At 32.7% G+C, this 22,691-nt stretch overlaps 2 protein-coding genes and 2 long non-coding RNA genes across 5 annotated transcripts; 3 read left to right on the top strand and 1 right to left on the bottom strand.

The window, feature by feature from the left end:
* Positions 1 to 873: 873 nt before the first annotated feature.
* LOC141668030 (universal stress protein PHOS32-like) lies at positions 874 to 5,529 on the top strand. 2 transcript variants are annotated; one of them, XM_074474717.1, is made up of 5 exons: positions 874 to 1,282; positions 1,443 to 1,513; positions 4,358 to 4,476; positions 4,553 to 4,629; positions 5,099 to 5,529. In XM_074474717.1, the coding sequence occupies exons 1-5, from the start codon at positions 1,030 to 1,032 to the stop codon at positions 5,122 to 5,124; spliced, it is 546 nt and encodes a 181-aa protein (XP_074330818.1). In that variant the 5' UTR covers positions 874 to 1,029; the 3' UTR covers positions 5,125 to 5,529. The 2 variants fall into 2 exon arrangements, with proteins under 2 accessions (XP_074330818.1, XP_074330810.1); XM_074474709.1 differs by having other exon boundaries at positions 877 to 1,282; positions 1,443 to 1,522.
* A 138-nt stretch (positions 5,530 to 5,667) lies between these two features.
* Positions 5,668 to 7,227, bottom strand: LOC141668020 (3-ketoacyl-CoA synthase 4-like). Its single transcript, XM_074474697.1, has one exon. It carries the CDS (start codon positions 7,188 to 7,190, stop codon positions 5,736 to 5,738), a length of 1,455 nt encoding a protein of 484 aa, XP_074330798.1. The 5' UTR covers positions 7,191 to 7,227; the 3' UTR covers positions 5,668 to 5,735.
* A 5,192-nt stretch (positions 7,228 to 12,419) lies between these two features.
* Positions 12,420 to 14,764, top strand: LOC141721152 (uncharacterized). Its single transcript, XR_012574666.1, has 3 exons — positions 12,420 to 12,574; positions 12,677 to 12,865; positions 13,185 to 14,764. It is a non-coding gene; the product is annotated as an uncharacterized LOC141721152 (long non-coding RNA).
* A 3,639-nt stretch (positions 14,765 to 18,403) lies between these two features.
* LOC141721148 (uncharacterized) lies at positions 18,404 to 19,010 on the top strand. Its single transcript, XR_012574665.1, has 2 exons — positions 18,404 to 18,534; positions 18,607 to 19,010. It is a non-coding gene; the product is annotated as an uncharacterized LOC141721148 (long non-coding RNA).
* The last annotated feature ends 3,681 nt before the right edge of the window (positions 19,011 to 22,691 follow it).

Below are 22,691 nucleotides of genomic sequence, written 5' to 3'. Positions count from 1 at the left end.
TTATCTTGTTACCTTATATTTAATTCTTCGATATCTGGTGGATTTTCGAGAAAAATCAAAGTGTTCGAATTTGGATTCTGACGATCTTTACATACACTTATATCCCATATAAAGTACTAATAAGATCTCAGAATAACAATAGAAGAACCCCTACATGGTGTGGCATGAAAAGTTTTCTTATTCAGCAAAATCACTATTCATAAGAGTTTCAAAAATTTCAAAATTTGAGGTTATTACAATTGGAGTTGAGCGATGTCATCGGGGTGTCAACTTGGGGTGCCAAAAGTTGACATCCCATAAAGGTGTCAACCCATAAAGTAGGGTGCCAACTTCATTTGTGATCCCCATATGATCCTAATGTTGTATAAAATATCATTTTTCTAATATATTTCAATTAAATATTTTTTTATTGAGTTAATGAAGTTGACATCTGGGGGTGCCAACCAGTGGAATGTTTTTTGAAAGAAGTGTGCTAAAAATGATATGAAAAAGAGATAATTTAAAATATAATATTTTTACTTATGTGGCGAAGTGGGCACCCTTTGAGGGATGCCAACCAGGAGTTGCTTTTAGAGGCACAAAAAATGATATAAAAAATTGTTACAAAATATGTGTCATGACTTATGTGGCAATTTGAAAATAATTTAATTGGTGTTTTTGTTGTAAATGCAGATGAGTCATTTTCGTTTTGCCAATAAAAAATTTACACTTAGATATTTTGTAACTTGTTTGAAAACCAATTTGATACCCACCCATTTTCCTTTATAATTTGCACCACCTTTATGGTTCATTTGCATCAATTAAAATAAATATTTTAATGGTATTGTTTCAACGCTATAAAGTTGGTGACTTGGTGTAGTGACTTGGTAGTTCACCATTCTTTGGCCACCCTACCCACATGTCGGCACAAGTAACTCCATCCACAAAAACCCACTCCAGCTCAGCAGTTAAACCAGTCAACTCAATAGTCTATCTTACAAAAGTAATAAACAAAAACAAACAAAAAACGAACTCAGCAAAGTCCCAAAAATGGAAACTGTAATGGAAGATGAAGACTACAAGTGGACTGAAGTGAAGCTTCCTTCTATCCACCCCGAGCCTGAGCCTGAATCTGAGCCCGAATCAGAGCCTGAGCTCGAAAGAGGAACAGCTGAACGCCGACGTGGAAGAGACATAGTTATAGCTATAGATCATGGTCATAATAGTAAACATGCATTTGATTGGGCTATTGCTCATTTTTGTCGCCTTGCTGACACCATCTATCTTGTTCATGCTATTTCTGGTAAGTATTTAAATATATCTATAGGATCGCGCTAAGTGGAGAACAGTTTTAGGGAGCAAACGTGTAAAAAGTGTGCAGAATAATTATTCTCATCCGAGCGTGAGCTTACTTTTTTAATTTTACATATGTTTGTGCATTGATCAATTTGTTTTTGACATAGACTTGAAGAATGAGGTTGTATATGTGGCAACACAAGGACTTATGGAGAAGCTTGCTCTGGAAGCTATGGAGGTTGCTATGGTTGTGTGTCTCTCTCTCTACTATATGCACTATATATATGTTTATGTAAAAACCATTGATGTGCGTGAATCTGGATTCATTGCAAGTATGCTATTGTAATGTATTGTTTTATTTTAGTTTTATTATTAAAAAAAATATATTATTTTATATCTGTGAACTCAAAAGAGTTAAAAATATACTCCCTCTGTCCCAACCATTTCTTTACACTTTCCTTTTTTGGATATCCCATCCAATTTTTTACATTTCAAAACTTACCACAAATAGTTAATGGGTCCCATCATTTTCCCACTTTTCCTTCCTTTTCACACTATTTTTACTGCACTATCTCCATTTTATACATTAAAAATCAATGGGTTCCACCACTTCACTCACTTTTCTTTCTTTTTTTCACTACTTTATACATATTTCTTGACATTTGTGCCCAAACCAAACGTAAAGAATTGGGAGTTAGTATTTTAGTCTCCGTCATATGGCCTTTGTTGCTAGCTATTACAGCAACTCCAACGGAGGTCGGAGGGTGTCAAAATCACATTGGATGACTTATCTTGACATCCTTGTTAGGAGTCTATTAGAGTTGAGAGATGCTATTGGGTGTCAAATTAGTTGGCATGCGTGTTAATTTTGGGTGTCAAAAGTTGACATCTCATAAAGTAGACTATCAACTTTGTTTGTGGTCCCAATGTGGTTTCTTTGATATATTTCTTTTATGCATTTTTTTATTAAATTAGTTAAGTCGACATCTTGTAATGCCAATTATTGGAGTGTTTTTTGAAAGAAGAGAAATGATATGGAAGGAACAGAATTTTAAATATAATATTTTTTATTATGTGACATAGTTGACATTCTTTGAAGGGTGTCAATCATCGGAGATAATCTTAAGAATTTTCTTACGGTTTTAAATGTACTAATGTGATTGTTTTGCATTTAGACTGAGTAGTGCATTATATGGAAGAAATGAGTAAATTAGATTAGTTGCTAAAACTATGGACCTTTTTTTTTACTGTTCTGAGACTTTCAAATAGCTTCAATTTGATTTGCTCTGTCAAAGTGGTTGTTTAGTGATCAGTTTTTTTTACTTCCCCTTACCCTAAATATTATTTTCGATATATACCAAGCATATGTTTTGAAGAAAAGTGAAGTATATTAGAACACTGGCCACGTTGAGATAATGAGTTGTAATTTTTTGTTGTTTGTTACCAGAAGACTTTTGCACATATTTCTGTTAGCTACTCTGAAATATAAAAAATCCCCATACTCTTTGGGATAAAGCTCCTCAATTTCTGTGATTGTGATTTTGTTTGTTGTTGTTGTACTAATATCTTTATAATAAAAAGTATCATGCCTTAACTCGAATTCATCTGGGGGCTTGTTAGACTAGAGACTCGTGCAGCCTGCTTTCCTTGTACCCATTGATTGAGCGAGGACTCTGATTGAGGAAAGACATGAATATATAATGGAAAACCATAGTAAAACTCTGTAGAACTTGCACAAGATTAGCAAGGGGTCCAACAGTCGTTCACTATGTTCGTAAGCTATATGATATGTTCTCAAATGCAACCTGCTGCACTACATAAATTATTTCTAAAACAAATTAACTAAACAAATACTATGTCATGGCACAGACAGTTTGCTAGCTTCAGAGAGAATTTCATGTTCTCAATATAACTGAATATGGTAGATGACTAGTAGGACCAAACAATTTGAGATAGTAGATGATTTTCTGGAACCTAGGCAGGACAAAGGTACGGTATTTGTTGGAAAAAGATTAGTTACAAGCAGCTAGTTCCTTACAAAATCTGTAATACATTTGAATTTGTACTTTATGGCCTCTCCATTCTCACAATAGATGTTGAAAATAGCTCTTTCCAGTTCTAATGCATCTAATTCTTTTTACTTGTTTTTATAGACTGCTGTCTGCTGCATATAAATGTGGTTAGTGCAGTACTTTAGGGTATAGTGTGAAGGGTCAAGTAATTATGTTTGCATAGTAAACGTTAGGTTTCAAAAATGGTTCACTTATTTGCATTACACTTGTAAAGATTAATTGTCTTTCATTGTGCACCAAATAGAGGGCAACTGCAGTACTACACTATTAATATGAAGGGAAAACCAATTGCAAGAGGCATTACTATGATATAATTTGGGCTACAAAAATGTACATGCTAAGGGCAGAGCTAATCAGAATTGAGGAGTTTCTACCATGTACCCTGAATTTTTGTATTTATAAAGAGAGCGGGGGAGAAACTTATGTTATCGAATAAAACAAGTATAATAACATCATTTTAATAGAGTTGCACTTTATTTAAAAGTTCTGGACTACTGTATACATAATGTTGTACCAATTTTTTCTTATCCAAGCAAAATTTGATTATCGCTATGTGTAAGGTTGCATCTGCTTTAAGTTCCAAGGTGTACTGTAGGATATCTGTGGTGATTTTTCCAGCTTAAATCTAATGCAAGTAAATATTAGGTGTTTTTGGAATTTGATAAGGTTAATGGCGTTAGGACTGGGAAATCATTGTTTATAAAATAGTAGATTGTGTACTTAGATTGAGTAGATTAGTCGCAAGAAATATATTATAGTACCATATTTCAAGCGAGAAGTATAAACAATTTCATCTCAGTGACAGCCATATCAATTATTATAGTAGAAATTCGCTGAAAAAATATATCTGCATACGCTGCAGTGTACATGATAGTTAGAGGAAACTAACTAAGGCCTCACAGGTACTCATGTTTGTTAATATAATTTACCAAGTAGGAGTATCATCTAAACAGCGAGACTACTGTTGTTAGTTGAGATGAATCTGTCTGAGTAGCTTTGTTCTCTATTAGGTTAAAACAAAAGCTCGCATTGTGGAGGGAGATGCAGGTAAAGCAATTTGCAAGGTAGCAGAAAAATTGAAGCCTGCTGCTGTGGTTATGGGAACCAGAAGCAGAAGCTTAATGCAGAGGTTACTGTCCTCTTTTCTAGTCTTTTCTCTCATCACAAGCACCTTTTTCTTGTCTAATATCTTTGGTGATTCTCAGTGTTGTGCAGGGAAGTGTGAGTGAGTACTGCGTCCACCATTGTAAATCATCCCCACTTGTCATTGTTCCTGGAATAGGTTAGACATCTCACATCTATTTATTGGTAGTAAACTGAAATCACCTAAAATTGAAAGATGTTAACCTAGGAAGGTAGAGCACGTTTTGGGCTTAAATATGGTTAATAAAATTTGTTATTTGACTCACGAAATCATGATGAAATCTACTTTTGATTCTTCGAAACCTCAAAAACAACTCAGGTATGGAGAATCAAAGTCAAAGTCATATTTCATTATGATTCTGTAAGCCAAATAACAAGTTCTAGTAACCACATTGAAGCTCAAACCGAGCTCTGCCTTCATATGTTACCATTTTTCAATTTTAGGTGATTTCAGTTTTCAACATTAACGGAATGATCAAATTAAGTTAATTGATTATCAGTTTGAGTCAAATTTGCAATGAGTGACCTACTTGAGTATTTTGACGCAGTTAGTCAACTACTTGATATTTAGGTCATCACTATAATAACTTACTTGCATGGTATTGCAGAAGTTGGTGAAGAATCCATAATCTAATTGAATTATGAGAAGCATGGAATGTATCTTGAAGAATTGTTCAAGCCTCTATCTCTTTAACATTGTGTCTAGATGTAGGAAGCTGTGGTTAAGTCCCGTGGTTTGTAATGGCTGCCTTGTCTCCTGTAATGATGAGTGGTTCAATTTGAGTATTGGTCTGCTTAACATTGTCTCTCTCTGGATTATGTGATTTTTTAAACTTTGTTTTTACTTTTTTGTCATTTAGGAAATTTGCAAATTCGTCCTTTACTTTAGGAAGTTTGAAAATTCTGTATGATTGTGGGTTCAGGCTGCGATGCCTCCCCTTGTTGGGGTGTTTTCTTAGTTCTATTGACATAATTCCAGTTATCAGCCACTCTATGTGACGGTTACAGCACCTTTAAAGTTTGAACAATTTACATTGCAGTCAGATTGTTTGTGCTGTATTTTTCTTTTTGCAGCTTTGAGTTTTGTGTTAATTGCAGCTAATGAAGTGTTTACTGAGATTCAAATAGCTTAATACAATGACTACAAATTGTTGTAGCAGTTTATGTACGTGACTTGTAATTTATTTACTCGCTATATATTGAGATGTATCTATTACGGAAAAGGTGCAATAACAAACTACACCATCAATAATTCATTTTAACCGGGTACTTGTGAATGAAATCTTTCCAAGGACTAATTTGTGAAGGTTTCACATCCCGTAACGATTGCCAAACTGCACTGTTACATTTAAATCCACTGCCTAGAGCAATTTGCCACACTCTATGACCTTTTCTCATCCTCCCTTTAGTCTCAATATAGGCCAGTTCGTACCAAATGGAACTTGATGAAGTATTTCCAAATCGGTGCAAGGTCATTCGTGATGCCTCGACATCCTCTTCTGTTAGCTGCAAATTTCTCTCCAGTTCGTCTATTATAGCCCTGCCTCCGGCATGGATACAAAAATGATCAAAAGCCAGCTTGAAATCTGGTAGATAAGTCTTCATTTTGGAACTGAACAATTTTTTGGTCAAGATTGTACCGAGGAAAATGATTAGTTCGGAAACTGGAAGAACAAGTGGTCCAAGTCTTGTTATGTTAGTCTTCAAAGCGTCACCAGCAATTGTCATCAGATCTTTGGATAACGAAACTCCAGTGTTTGATTCATCATCTTGTTCCTGGTACACACATTTAAAGGCCTTATCGTTTGCTCCACAATGTGTTCTAACAATGTGACGAAGTTTGTATTTTGCTCTACACTTTTCCTTTGATCTGTTTGATAACAAAATTGCAGATCCCCCAACTCTGAACAGGCAATTTGGTATTAGCATTGATTTTTGGTTGCCAAAGTACCAATTTTGAGTAATATTTTCGGTGCTGACAACAATAGCATATGTGTTTCTATGAACTTGTAACATGTCACTTGCGAGGTCTGTTGCAATAATTCCTGCACTACACCCCATACCCCCTAAATTGAAGCTCCGAACGTTGCCTCGAAGCTTGTATTTATTGACTATCATGGCTGATAGAGAAGGGGTTGGATTGAATAAACTACAATTTACTACCAGTACACCAATGTCCTTTGGGTCAACATTTGTGACCTTAAACAAGTTGTCCAAGGACCCGAAAATGACCATCTCTGCTTCTTCTCGGGCTGCAGCCAATGTAGGCCTTGGTGGGAGGATATGCATGGACTCGGGGAGAATGGTTTGTTCCCCAAGGCCAGAGCGCTCTAGTATCTTGCTTTGAAACTCAAGTGATGACTCGTCGAAACACCCCATGAGGGTCGAGTGCTCCATAAAATGATGAAAATTATAATGCAAACGCTTTCTCGGAAAGAAACAAGCAAAGTCCACTAGGTAAATGGACCTTGACTGATTGAGGTGGTAAACAGCATATCCCGAAACAAGTAGCAGTAAAAAGATGATGATTGTGATATGGTTGTTTTGGTAGTTCATTTGTAAGGCTTGAGGGATGATAGCAAACGAAAGTGGGATCAAAGCAAATGTAAAAAGGTTGGATATTAGATAATGATACACTAATTTTACATGCTTTAGTTTAAAGAAATTAGGATGTGTGTAGTTCTTAGGTTTGGTGCTCATTGTTAGTTGATGATTGGTTTTTGGTGTTGGTAAAGAATGTGCGGATGGTGGTAGAGTGGTAGTAAACTTATATGCAGGAAATTTTGTAGCTGCAACTTGCAAGAATCCTTGAATTGTGGAGGTAAATATTGGGTGAACCAAATAGTAGTTGGGCTGTTACCCAGCAACGGACTGTGGAGGTGTGTATGGGGTGAACAAAGTTTCTCTTTTCAAAAAAGTTAAGCACAATGTCACTTCAAATTATGATAGCCATCTCCAACGATTAGATATATTTGTCAGATAACATCTGTTTTAGTTATTATCTTGATTTTAAACCACTTCAACCTTAACTATACTTATTAGCTAAAATTACAGCTATTATGAATTGCTCTTCTATATTTGTTCCCTCCTTTTATCATTTCACATCATATGACCTTATTTTTCTTAATTTTTTCAAATACTAGGTGTATTTGTATAAATTTTTTCATCTAGTTGAAATCCTAGGGTTGTAGATATCTTTTTGTATTACTAATTTAATTTTTTATGTAATGTCAAATGGTGAAAATAGAATTGTACGTGTATTTATATATTTCATTTTTTTCATTGAGTTGAAATCTATGTGGGTACATGTATTTATATATTATATAATTATTTATATTATGTTCATCATTATTATATTATATGTATACATGCATTATTTAAATAATAAATAATATGTAATATTAAGTGTAAAAATGTTATTTTATAGTTAATTAAATTTATAAAAATTCTAAATAAAAGATATGTTTTAGTTTATGAGAACCACTATCTTTTTCTCTTCCTTTTACATTATATTTTAATTGATTAAATATACTTTTAATAGTAAAATATGATATAAGGATATTGTTGGAGACAAACATACTTCTTCATGTCTTAACTTAGTAAGAGCTAATTTTTTATATTATATTTAAGGATTGAGTTAGCATACTATTGGACTTATTCTAAGGCGCCGATAAAGCTGAAAGATTTTAGGCCAATTAGTCTAACTAACAGTGTTGCAAAATTGTTAACCAAGGTGTTGGCACTCAGGCTCAGCCTAGTGTATGAAAAGTTGGTAGATATGAATTAGTTTGGTTTTGGGTTTTGTGAAAGGTAGACAGGCACCAAAAAGCATATTGCTAGTAAATGAGGTTTATCATTTTATCAAAACTTTAGGGTTTGGATTTTGAGAAAGCATTTGATACTTTGATACTGTAAAATGGAGCTTTCTTTTTAAGACTACGAAGTGCTTGGGGTTAGGATTAAATGGATGGAAGATCTCTTCAAGTCAATAAGGGTATCTGTTTTGATTAATGATTGTCCTACGACAGAGTTCAACCTCTCAAATGGAGTTAGGCAAGGGGATCCATTGTCTCATATGCTCTTTAATTTAGCAGGTGAAGTGTTAAGAAGAATGCTAAGCAAAGAAAGTGAGCTAAGGATGTTTGAGGGTCTGCAATTTAGGAAGGCTGACAGAGTATTACTCATTTGCAATATGTTGATGATACAATTGCGTTTTTGAATGGCAGTGTGGAATCAATTTTAGGTATGAAAAGAGTATTATAGTGCTTTCTGATCTAAAGATTAATTTCCAGAAAAGCAATATATACTTTTGTCATATTTCAGAAAAGGAGATGGGTTCATTTGCAGATAGGATAGGATATAAAATAGGTGAATGGCCATTGATATATTTGGGTAGTCAAATTGGAGTAAATCCTAGAAAGACCTTCTCTTGGAAGTCTTTGATAGAAAAGTTCAAGAATAAATTGGTTAACTGGAAAATTGATAGTCTGAATCAAGCTGGAAGGCTTTCACTAGTGAAGTCTACGTTGGACAGACTTCCAATTTATTGGTTTGCTCTACATAAGGTTCATGTGGGAGTTTGTAATCAATTAAAAAATCAGAAGGGATTTCTTAGAAACTTAGTATTATTGTGCAAGTGGTGGTATAAGTGGCAGGCTGATAAGAAGGTAGGATGGAATGTGTGGCTTAGGGATAAGTATGGCTGCAATAAGGGGGGATTAGAACAGTTGAGTATCTCTAAATCTTGTTTAGTTATGATACCGGATATCCTAAAAGCAGTTGCCAAGTTTTTGAAATAGGATATATGGGTTTAGGAAGCTTAAGGTGGGAAGTGTTTGATGGGGAATCAGCATTATTATGGGAGGACTTTTGGTATCAGGATAAACCCCTTATGGAGAATTTCAGCAGGCTTTATAGCATATCCAAGCTGAAACAGAAAGAAGTTAGAATAATCAAGGTTCTGTGGGATTGTTATGACAGAAGTGGAGAAGTCTTTTAGACTAGGAAATTGAGAAATTGGAAGAATGACTTAAGTAATATAGTGGACTCAGTGAAGATGGGTAATAAGCGGGATATGTTAGTTTGGGTTCCAGTGGGGGAAACATGTACTACTGGAGCATCATATGAACTAGTAAGTGGAGACAATATCTCCTATTATGGCCTTTGGGAAGTAAATTGGAAATGCAAAGTTCTTGAGACAGTTAAGTTATTTCTGTGGAAAGTTCAGTCTATGATTGTGCCAATAAAAGTATGGTTGGCCAATATAATTAGGAATTTTAGTGACTCCAAGTTGTGTTTGCTTTGTGATTTGGAGGAAGAATCATAGAACACTTATTTTGGAAATGTATATTTTCCAGGAAAGTGTGGATCTATATTCTAAGCTAGTGGGAAATAATTTCAAAGGTATATTAGAAGATTTTGAGTTTATGTGGAGGTCTATGGATGTTTTTCATCTTGTAAAGATCAAGCAGGTTTGGACTAGTATTTTGGTATCTACAATATGGACCATTTGGCTACATAGGAATCAGTGTAATTTTGATAACAACTCTCCACATTTAAATCAAGTTATTTTTTGGTACAAAGTAGAGTTTTGGAGTGGTGCTTAGCAAATAGCATTATAAGCCATCAGAGAACTCAGTGGAGGTCACACAATCCAGTTGGAGTTGATACTACAAATGAAAAGATTTTTTGTGGGAGTTAATTAGCAAGAATAATTTTGAGATTATTGCATTTATTAAAGGTAGTTTCAAAAAAGACTCAAAGGGTGGAGTTTTGGCTGGCACTGTAGGAGTGGTTCAGTCAATTACAGGTGAAGTATTGTTGCACTTTATTGGTCCCTCTGTAGCTTCTCCAGCTTTTGAGGTATAATGCTATGCTTTGTAAATTTTATTAAGGGTTTTAAAAGATGGTAAATGGAGGCAAAATCATGTATTAGTTCTCTTAGACAATGAGCAAGTGGTGAAACAAATTGATGTGACTGCATTCCAGGTTAAAATATAGAGTAGTAAAGGGTTGAATATTCAGGTGAAACATGTCAATAGAGCTTGGAATATAATAGCAGATGGCCATGCAAAAAGAGGTGCGTTTTTGGATAAATTGGTGATAAGTTAAATAAGGGAATTAATTTTGGGGCTCGTATATAAGTAAAATTAGTTTAGTGACACATTTTGTGATGTGAATTAAATTAGTAAGTTTTATAGAGTTACATGATTAATTACTTGTGGTATAGGGTCATTATGATAGCTTGAGCATATGGAAAAGCTATCAGATTCTTCTTGGAAATTTAAAAAAAAATTGGGAGAAGTATTGAGGTTATAGGGCTTTAATGACAAAGTATAGGGGGTCAATCCGAAGTGATATAAATAATGGAATCATTGCATGTAGAGGATCAGTTTTGTCTGTTCAGTTCTCAAAATATAATTAGATGAGAGAGGTTAAGTCTGATTAGGGTTTCTTTCAGTCTATCAAAATAAAATGGAGGAAGAGAATGTGAATGTGACTGCTAGATGGTTGATGCCTAGTAAATGGGTGATTGAGTATAATGTGCATAGCTTCTTCACATGACTGCGAGCTCTTTGGGTTTTGAGGATCAGAGAGAGAATGAGTTTCATGCTTTGCTGGAAGGTCTAAAGGAAGCATACTATAAGGATTACAAGAAGATTGTCTTAGAGACTGGTCGTGTTGATGCATATTGGGACTTGTTTAATTCTACTGTGATGGGAAGATATCCTCAGTACACACAAGTCTTGTGGAAGCTCAATCAGCGCAAGGTTAAAAGAATTTTAAGTCTAAATTAAGGCTTGTTAATAGAGAAGCTAATGAGTTGGCATCATATTTGACTAAATATGGTATGGTGCCAACCATTGGGAACAGATGATGATCATTGAGGACGATTTTGATAAAATTGAAGAGTTTTGATATTTGGATATGGGTTTAGATAGCATTGAGCAGATGTTTAGGGTCATAAGGCCAGGATAGATTGAGCCTGCTATCCTTGAAGATGAAGTCCTGGATCCTAGGAGGAGGACTTGTTTCAGGAAGCAGAAGATAATGGTGATCAGGATTTGGGTGTGCAAAAGAATGATGATGTTGATGTAGGTGTAGTGGGTAACAATCATGATTGTAGTTGGTTTCCTGGCTGTAGCGGCATTGGAAGAGGCCAGAGCAGTGCTTGGGATGAAGAAGACATGGAGCTCTGAGTCCAGCTGGAAGTAAGGAAAAGCAGTGATGTTAGGCGCATCTCAACAGTGAAGTCTCTTTTTTATTAATTAAATATTTAGTTTTAGATAAGTTAAGGTTTGATTGGTCCAGTTTGTGATTTTTGCTCGGGGTTTTAGATTGTTAAGTACGGATTCTCACTAGTTCATATTTCAATTGGGTCTAGTCAAATATGTTTGGTGGATGGTTGGAAAAAAAACGTGTTTTGTTTTTCAATATTTCAATTCACCAATAGATTAAAAAAATATTCTTCTATTCATTTAAAAATTTAAAAGAATAATATAATTTAGACTAAAATTAGATGAATGATATAATTGTTAAATATTTTTTTAAAATTATATAATATATATAAGTCAAAATTTGATCAGTTTAACGACTCAAAAGTTAAATAAGATAATATATTATTAAAGATAAATAAGATATCACAAATTAGTAAAAAACCCCAAAATTACAATAAATTTTAATATGAAAAGTATATAAAATTTAGTGATGGGAGCAATGAGCACATAGATAAAGTCTTAATAGTAATAAGATTAAATAAGTCACCATTAGTACTCCAATATCATAAAAAAAGGAACTTCGAAAATAATATCTCATTAACATAAAATAATATGTTTTTAAGTAATTTTTAACTCGTTAAAAATCGGTTAATTTTGTTTGTGTTTAAAAAGAATCGGTTACTTAATTAAAGGTTAGCGGGGAGTACGTATCCCAAGGCACTTGCGATTTCTTGTACGAGGGGAAAAGAAAGCCCAGATTCCACCCAATATTTTTATCTATAAAACTATCCACTCCCCCCACCTTAATTTTTCAACCGCTTCCAACAAATTACACATTGCTCTTCTCTTCTCTCAATACTCACTTGGGTAAATTTTTCTCATAGCCTTCACTAAGTTTTGCTGAGTTTTATTCTTGTGCATTGTTGTGTTAAACTAGTTTTTATCGAATTTTATGATTTTTTTGTACAGGAAAACTCTGAGATGGCAACAAAGACGGAGCAACAGGTCCCTGCTCCTCAAACACCTGCTTCAAGTTCCTGTTATTTCAAGAAACCCGAAGCATCGACTTTTTTCGACAACTTTAAGCTTCGTTTCGATGAATTTGTTTCCGCTCCTTTGGATGATCACAAAGCTTGTTTCAAAAACACCATTCAGAAGGTACTTCCTCTAAATTTTTTTTTTTATTAAAAATTTATATGCAATTACATATATTAATTTAGGTGCGCACATGTATTATTAAGTTTAACTATCGATCTTTTTTTATAAAGAGTGTAGGAGTATCCGCTAGGCTAATGTGAATAAATTATTGCGTGGTATTTAGATCTATGTTAAGTTAATTCTTCTTTAAGCCTTTGATATATTTTTGTTGCGAGGATCGTAGTTAATTTGACACTTTTTCTGTAATGTTAAATAACTTGATTTACGTCGAGTTCTTTATGCATAAATTTGGTGTGCTGCTGTTTTGATGTTTGTTTAGGTGAGCGAGATGCCAAAAGCAATCAAGGAAAAAATTTCTCTTCTCAAAGAAGATGGATCTGCCTCATCAAACAAGGAAAATCAGTAGTGTAATTGTTTTTCGGAGCTTCTAATTTGTACTTTGTGTTTGTTATGGAGTTTAATTATATTTTCAACATAATTAAGGAGTACTTTTAGTAAATTATCAGCCCTGTTTTGGTACTGCGATTTGAGATTATATATCTTACTCTTGACTATGACAATCAGGTTTGGATTAAGTCTATGAAGAATGTTGTGTTTGATATGATGGTTAAATAGCACTTTTGTGGTTAATTATCAACCTTCTTGTTTTCAATTGTCAATTTTTAGATTTTATAGCTTATCTTTGATAAGATGGTTATGTGTTTTTCGTGTTTTGTGGACTGAATGTGTCTTCCAATTGATTGATTATACAAGTTATGTTTTACAATTTGATTGCAGTTTGATGATATTGGGACAACTATGTTTATATACTAGATTTGTATGCAGCATCCTTATTTAAGTTCAAGACTGGATAACTGGAATTATTTGCAACCAGAGCAGAAAGTTTAGGAAAAAAAGATACAATTACATGTCCTTATATCAAAAATATTCGACCAAATATTAATAGTTTTACGAATATTTGACCACAACATATTAGGTCATTAATCTAATTTCAGTATGAAAGCTTTTAGGCAGAACATTTCCAACCTCTTTTCATGGTTAATCAAGTTGTAGATAGCCTAGAACACTAGACCAATAGCACAACCAACGTAGTGGAGTACAGCATACGTCCATCTCCTAGAAAAGTAGAAGACTGAGGAAGGATAAAGGTTTTTAGAGTCTGAGTTGAACCTTGCCTGACGAATTCTGGAAAACTGAAACTTTCTCTATGTTATATGTTTTAAGAAAATAGCAGAGTGCTTATTATTTTTTGTGTACTGTGTTATGCAGTGAGAGTCCCTATTGACTGGTGAGTATGTGAATTGGGGAAGTAATGGTTGGAAACTGTAATGCGTGGTGGCACTTAATTATCAATATATCTGTCTCATTGTCGCCAAGAATGAGATGACAAGTTTTATAGAACAAGGTATTACCTAGATGTCTAATAGGTTTTAGGATTTAGATGCCAGGTGTTAAGCTATATCGTCAACTTTCTATGATGTGAAGGAATAGCTGGATGCCATTTGTAGTGCTTCAATGGAGGAACATAAAACTTGCTTCAAAAAAACCCTTGATAAGAATAAAATCATTCACCCTCCAATATCTTTGGGTTACTACTATATTTTGAGATATAATGCTGTCATTGATATCTTTATATTTTGGTTATAGATGAAGTGAATTGCAGACTGTGTAGTTAGGGTAAGAATGAAGGGCGTACTCAGTATACAAGTTCTATTCCAACATTGGAGGGTGAATGATTTTATTCTTAAACTATGTGCATGTTTGGAGAATCATTTCACACGAGTCAGAAAGTACATCCCAAGATGCAGCTCCTGTTTGGGTAACGAAATGAAACGCTCATATTATCACATATATGGCTCATAACTAGAAAGTGGGGAGATGGGTACATTCTTCATTTCATTGGTCTTATTTCTTCACTTTGCATTGTCTGGTTGCCTAATTTATTATTCTATTGATTATTCTAAACCAATACTGCTACAGGATAATTTATTATATATGAATTTTGATATATTGTTTATGAATTAGTTTTTATAATTATTTTCATATACAAATCATAATTTATCACATATTTATTGACCTACAAGTAAAATTATTTAAATATATAAATTTATTTATTTATTTCAAAATTTTATATGATAATTAGTATCTTTTGATTTTAATTTTATTTTAACCCTTTTTTAATCATATACCGACCAAACTAAATCAATCTAATTATATTTGGTTTTGTTTTTTAACCTGGATCACTATTATAATTTTATTTTCGTCAAGACGAATAATGTATTATCTAATTTTATCATAAGGGCCTTATTCTTTTTTTAAATTTTCTCTATTTATTTTATATTCATATATTAAAATAATAAATTTATGTAAAATATAATTTATATTTTAATTTTATTTTAAAAAAATTATAACATATAAGTTATGATCTAACAAACACATTATCAAGTTATTGACATAAAATATTATTCAAACACCTAAATAACTTATAAATTATAATCTTCATATCACATTTTTTTAACTTTAAATCATAAATTATCCTAAACCGCCCTATATATCATATTTTTCCGTGCCATTCCACTATCTGGTCTTTTAAGAAGTAAAATTATAAGCTACATAAACGAAAATCGTTCTTATTTAGGTTGCAGAAAACTACATAAGCTTCTAGAAAACATTTCATTAGTTAATTCAAACTAACTCGGAAAGAAATGCCAGATAATAAAGATATTAGGAGCTATTACTTATAAAAGGGTTGGCAAATATCACTGTTAATTAGTGATTCTTGAAGTACATTGACAGATTGATCTAATTGCAGAAAAGATCTTTATTTGCTGCCTGCATTGGACTTTAATCACCATAGCTTTAGATTTTTCATCCTGCATCGACAAATGTATCAATATAGACGACGACAACAACGTGGGTCTGTCTGTATGTGTTAATTTAGTAGCCCATGTTATGTAATTAGGGTCTGATGATTAAGTTCTTGCATATATACCAACCAACTCCTAAGAACTTAAACTATAAAAGATATACCGATAAGTGACACTACAAGAAAATGAGGTTAAATACAACTGATTTAAATTCGACCGGAGTTAAATTCGACCGCATGGACACGGCTAAATTCGACTGGTCTCGGTCGAATTAAAACGGTCGGATTTAAACGGTCGTATTTACAACCAATTTTAACCGAAAACGGTTGAAATTAAAACGGTCGAAATTAAACCGGTCGAATTTAGCCCCTAAATTCGACCAAATTATTTTTCGGTCGAATTTAGCCCCAAAAAAAATGGAGGGAATTTTCCCACAAATTAAATAATTTGGCACTCCTAAATTCAACCATTTTCGGTTGAATTTTATATTTAGAATGGCGGGAAATTAACCAATACTTTTAAATTTTTTGAAAAAAAGTGAGGGAAATTTCCCGCCCTTTTCTAAGTTATATTTCAATGAAATTCGGTCGTATTTAGGATTTTTCAGAATTTATTTTTAATAAAAATATTTATTTAAATATTAGTGAATATTTTGAAAATATGAATATGGAGAGAACAAAAGTTTTCCAAATAAAAAAAATATAATTCTTGAAAAATTAAATTTTGCACTATAAGAATTTTCAATTTCTTTATTTGTTAAAAAATAAAATTGATACTAGTTAGTTGTACTAGTCAAACTCATACTTGACTTTTAAAATGACAAACCAAATAAAATTAATTTGATCTGAAACTTTCATTATATCACTAATATGTATATCTATTGACATCTATACAGTTGAATCAATGAAAAATATTTTTAAAAAAATCAAAACACCAATTCAAGACTAAATACTAGTTAGTTGTACTAGTCAAATTGATGTTTGACAGTTAAAATGACAAACCACATAAAATTATTTTGATGTGAAAATTTGGTTATATCACTAATATGTATATCTATTGACATCCATATGGTTGAATCGATGAAAAATATTTTTTAAAAAATAGAATCACCAATTAAAGACTAAATACTCAGGTAGTTGTACTAGTCAAATTGATGTTTGACTTTTAAAATAGCAAAACAAATAAAATTATTAAATATGAAACTTTGATTATATCACTTATATATACATTGACATTTATACGGTTGGATCGATGAAAAATATTTTTATAAAAATCGAAACACCAATTCAGGACTAAACACTAGTTAGTTGTAATAGTCAAATTGATGTTTGATTGTTAAAATGGCAAATCAAATAAAATTATTTCGATCTGAAACTTTGATTATATCACTAATATGTATATTTATTGAAATCCATACGGTTGGATCGATGAAAAATATTTTTAAAAAAACCGAAATACTAATTTAGGACTAAACACTAGTTAGCTATACTAGTCAAACTAATGTTTGACTTTTAAAATGGCAAACAAAATAATTTTTTTTATCTGAATCTTCGGTTATGTCACTAATATCTATGTATTGACCTCCTTATGGTTTCCTATGGTTGGATCGATGGAAAATATTTTTATAAAAATCGAAACACCAATTCATGACTAAACACTAGTCAGTTATAGTAGTCAAATTGATGTCAATACATAGATATTAGACCAATCACATCATATAAAAAACTTACCTTATTTATGATAGACATCCTAAATCTTAAAACAATCACATTATATAAAAAACTTATCCAATTTATCATTGTTTTTCTTATAATACAAAGAACCACTAGTTAATAATTTTAATCAAAATACTAGAGCAATTACATTATCTAAAAAAACTATCCTTATTTACAATTTCTATCTTATAATATTAACTATCGTTAGTCAAGCATCTCCATCTACCATCTTAGATGACACTATTAATATATATTAGCCAAAAAATATAGTACTTTAATGATAATAAGTGTTAGGCAAAAAAAATTAAGTATTTTGTATCTTATCTGTTGATAGTGTATGAAGTAGTTAAAATATTCACGTAAGATTTCTCCCAACTTTCTCCCTTATTTTAATCTAACTTTGCACGTGAATACATATATACATACATATATTCATATTATATTTATATTTAATATATATATATATATGTTAAAATTTTCATTTCATATTTAATATTTTAGCAATCAATAATAGTTTTTCTTCACGTACAAAAGGTGAACATTAACGGTCAACCCTCCCCAACTGCATAAACAAGATTAAATAAATATAAACACTCCAATATAATATATATTATTAAAATGAGTAATTTTATATTAGTATATGCCATTATTTATTTTAACATTTTAAAATAAGTATTTTAAAATAAATTATTATATTTCAATCATCATGGATCCTTGTTAATATTAGTAAAAACCTTCGAAATTTTTTTAGTTTTATAATAACATTATAAAAATTAACAAAAATTAACAATTATTAGTTCATAAAGTATAAAGATACTGTAAAAATTAATAAAAAACAATTTAAGTTAAATAGAAAAAAATATTTATGGACTTGCAAAACAAACTGGCTTACAATTTTCTATGCTGAGATAAAAATACTAAAATTTAAGGCCCATACAATCAACAGCCAGCCCAATAAAAATAGCCAAGCCCGCTTATTTATCCTATAACTTGCTAAGTTGTAGAAACCCTAGAGCTGAGACTCACAAGCAGCCGCAGCGGCTGAAACAACAACAAAACAACTGGCGGAACAACAACAAATCTCATGGTAACTCTATTCAACAATCCAATTTTGTATTTCCAAATTGAATAATTGTATGTATACGTGTATGTATTGCAGAAGTTCAAGCACATGAAGGAGGTGGAAACAAGTACGGATATGGTCTCCTCTTCTTCTTTACCATGAACTCCACGCTCTCCTCAACCTTCGTCTCCACCTCAACAACTTCTGACTTTTTTAATTTGCCGACTTTTTCTCCGACATCTCGTGCCTTCGATGCTGGTGCCTTAATTAATCGTGTGCGTGGTGCTTTGGTGTTGCCTCGGACAAGTGAGCTTTGTCGGCATAGGACTACGACGATTTTTTATTAACCTACGGGTTCTGTCGAGCTGATATATGTGTAATGGTATTTTTATTATACATGATTAAAGCTTTAATTTGTGATATTAGCTATTAGAACTGGGTAAGAATTGCTCCAGTTTTGTGTTACTTTATTATAATCGGGGTTTATTTTGATTATTACATATGGCAGTTCTGGATTGTAGAAGCAATTTAAAATTGTTTGGTGTGCGAAAACTAGTTGATATATATTGATTCGAGCATGTAAACCAGAAATTAAGAAAGCTCCCCGTAATTCAGGGAAAATTTCCGATTTTCGGTGACATTTTTTAAAAAACATGGGGCAGTTATTTCGACAGAATACGGTTGAATTTATAATTGTTTTTAACCATATATTGGTGAATTGAAATTTTAGCGGGCCTTTTAAATTTTTCAGAAATTTCAATTTTTTTTAGCGAAATTTTCAAATTTTCAGCAAATAAATAAATTTGACCGCCCTCGGTCGAAATTCTCCGGTCAAATTTAAGCGGTCGTAATTATCTGGTCGTAATTACCAGGTCGAATTTAGTTAAATACGACCGAACTACTAAATTCGTCTCCCTTTATTACAACCGATTCAAAATCGGTCGAATTTAGTTTAAAATGACCGCACGCGGTCGAATTTAGCTAAATTCGACTGATTTTTTTTGGTCGAATTTAGCCTTTTTTCTTGTAGTGTGATTCAAGATATGTTTCAGTTCTATCAATAAAATGAGTGCGTAAAACCAAATTATTGTCTGTTGGGACAGCCAAACTAGAGTTCTGGAGACTGGACTATAGCATAAGTTCTTTCTTTTAGGACAATAGCAGACTCCTAAAATCTTAGACTTCTTTGAATCGAGTTGAACGTTTCCTTGTAAACTCTGGACAAGTGCCTTTGCCTATTTCACAAAGTTATTTGATAAAGTAAATAGAATAGATGTAAATTTGATGTATTTCTTGTTGGAAAAATAATCTTAAACTTGTTTTAATTGTTTTATTTATTTAATTGTTTGATTGTTTTGTTTTAAAATAAACATTCACTACAAGAAAACAGGTAAAACCGACCGGATATAACCGACCGACGTCGATTTGGTCACCTTAAAACCGACCGACGTTAGTGGTCGGTTATATGACAACTAAACGGCACCGTATCGATGACGTGGCACACATAAAACCGACCATCCACTGGTGGTCGATTTTATTGAAAAAAAACGACACCGTTTTGCTGATGTGTCACTTTTAAAACCGACCACCTACATGTGGTCGGTTATATCCACAAATTCTGCAGGTTAAAACCGACCATATATGGTGGTCGATTTTGTAGAATAATAAAAAATTAATTTGAAGTACAAAAAAAGTACCCGTTATAGAGAAAACGGTGTCGTTTTATTCTTCTGACTAAAACCGACCGCTGACGGTCGGTTTTAACCTATTTTTTTAATTTTTTTGTTATATCCCTCATTTCTTGATTTTGGCCAAAAAATTAAAAAAACCGAGGATTGAAGTGGAGGAGTTTCAGAAAATTGTAAGTTATTTCCATATTTTGTAATAATGTGTGTGTGTGTTTATGTTGGTGGTGTATGTATTAAATGTTGTTGTATGTATTTAATATTTTTATTTTTTTATATAATGTTTGTTGTGAGAATTGAAGTTTGGTAGTAGATAATTTGTAAGTTAGTTTCATTTAGTGTAATTATAGTGTGTGTGTTTGTGTGTTTTATGAAATACATGAATAAATATGAGATTAATGATAAATTATTTGTTAAATATGTTTTTTTTTAATTTTAAAAAATATTATTGTAGATGGAAACCATTGATCGAAGTTGGATTGGTAATCAATTGCAAAACGATAAAATTTCATTGACCCCGGAATATAGAATTGGTGTAGAATTTTTTTTAAAATTTGCTAGCGAAAATGGAATGGAAGATGGTACAATGAAGTGTCCGTGTAAACGTTGTAAAAATTTGAATTGGTTAAAGATTGATGATGTTAGATTTCACTTGCTCGCTAAAAGGATGCTTGAGGGTTATACCGTGTGGACGTCGCACGGTGAAAAAATAGGAAGAAAACGTAGTCGAACATCACATCACCGTTATTGTGTTCGGGAACCTTCGAGAGTAGAAGAACCGGTAGATTTGAATGCGATGTTACATGATTTAGCTGGTGAAAATTATCAATTTTATGAAACTACGGATACAGGAATTATGAATGTAGAAGAAGCTCCAAATGATAGTGCTAAAAAATTGTACGAGGTTATTGTTGAAAATGGAGCACCTATTTATCCCGGCAATACAAAGTACACAAGATTAAGCTTTACCACCAAATTATTGGAATTCAAAAATAACTCGCATTGTAGTAATAAAGCTTTTGATAGTTTGCTTAAACTTCTTACGGATGTGTTACCAAAAAAACATACATTACCCGAAAGTTATTATGCAATGAAAAAAATTATGAAGGATTTGAGGGTTGAATATGAAAAAATTGATTTATGTGAGAATGATTGTATGTTATTTTATGGAGATGACAAGGATAAAGTTGTGTGTGATATATGTGGTGAAGATCATTATCGGGATATTTCTAGGAAAGATGGTAAAAAAATAGCAAAAAAAATCTTAAGACACTTTCCTTTGATCCCTCGATTACAACGCTTATATATGTCGGGACATACATCCGATCACATGAGATGGTACAAAAATAGAGATGTGAAAGATGGAGAAATAAGTCATCCCGCGGATGGAGAAGAGTGGAAAAATTTTGACCGTCGGTATCCTTCATTTGCTCAAGAGATTCGTAACATAAGGCTCGGTCTTGCGACCGATGGTTTCAACCTTTTTGACCCTACCGGGAAAAAAACATAAAGTGTGTGGCCCATGGTGATAGTTGTCTACAATCTTCCACCATCGATGTGTATGAAAAAGCCTTATATGTTCATGACCGATATAGTTCCGGGTCTAAATAGTATTGGAAAAGATATTAACGTTTGTCTAAGGCCTCTCATCGATGAATTGAAGATATTGTGGAATACCGGGGTGAAGACATACAACCAATCTTTGAAACAAAATTTTACAATGAGAGCGGCTATTATGTGGACAATTAGTGACTATCACGCTATGAGTATGATAAGTGGGTGGTCGGGCAAAGGAAATATGGGATGTCAAGTGTGTCTTGGAAGCGTGCAAGGGTTTCAATTAAAATATTATGGAAAATGTAGTTTCTATGGCACAAACCGAATATTCCTTAAATCAAATGATCCACTCCGTCAAAAAAGTAATTTGTTTGATAACGAAGAAAGTGTTGGGCTCCGAAGGCATAAAACGCAGCGGATAAACGTAAATAAAACAAAAATTTCGAAACCCAAAAACAGGATCCATGTATAATTATGGGCAGATTATGGAGATAACGAATCATACCTTTCAAGAGCTTAACTTTCACGAACTTAACGGAGATCCTAGCTATCACACTTTGTGTCTACCTCTCGGAGAAACACCTCTATGGTATCCACACAAGCACCTTCAAGAACGTCTCACGAACTTGACTACGGAATGGATGTACTAGCCTCCTTCTTGACGATCTGAATTGCCTCTGCCTCTCTTTGCTGCTAGGGTTTTCTCAAAAACGTCCAAGCCTCTTTAACCTATCATTATCTATTTATAATGGCTGATTAAAAAGGCCCATAATAGCAAAGCCCAACCCTAGTAGGTATTGGATTAAATAATAAAAACAAATTTCTATTATTTAATTAATAACTAAGTCATACTTAATTATTATGGGCAAAAACATTCCTTTTAATTCGAATTTATATTATCTCAATTAAGTCTTACTTAATTATAATAAAATTCAAATA

The sequence above is a fragment of the Apium graveolens genome, chromosome 1 (genome assembly GCF_009905375.1).
Source record: "Apium graveolens cultivar Ventura chromosome 1, ASM990537v1, whole genome shotgun sequence".
NCBI classification, from domain to species: Eukaryota; Viridiplantae; Streptophyta; class Magnoliopsida; order Apiales; family Apiaceae; genus Apium; species Apium graveolens.
The sequence above is the reverse complement of the archived record's forward strand: the minus strand, read 5'-3'. Positions and strand labels throughout refer to the sequence as shown.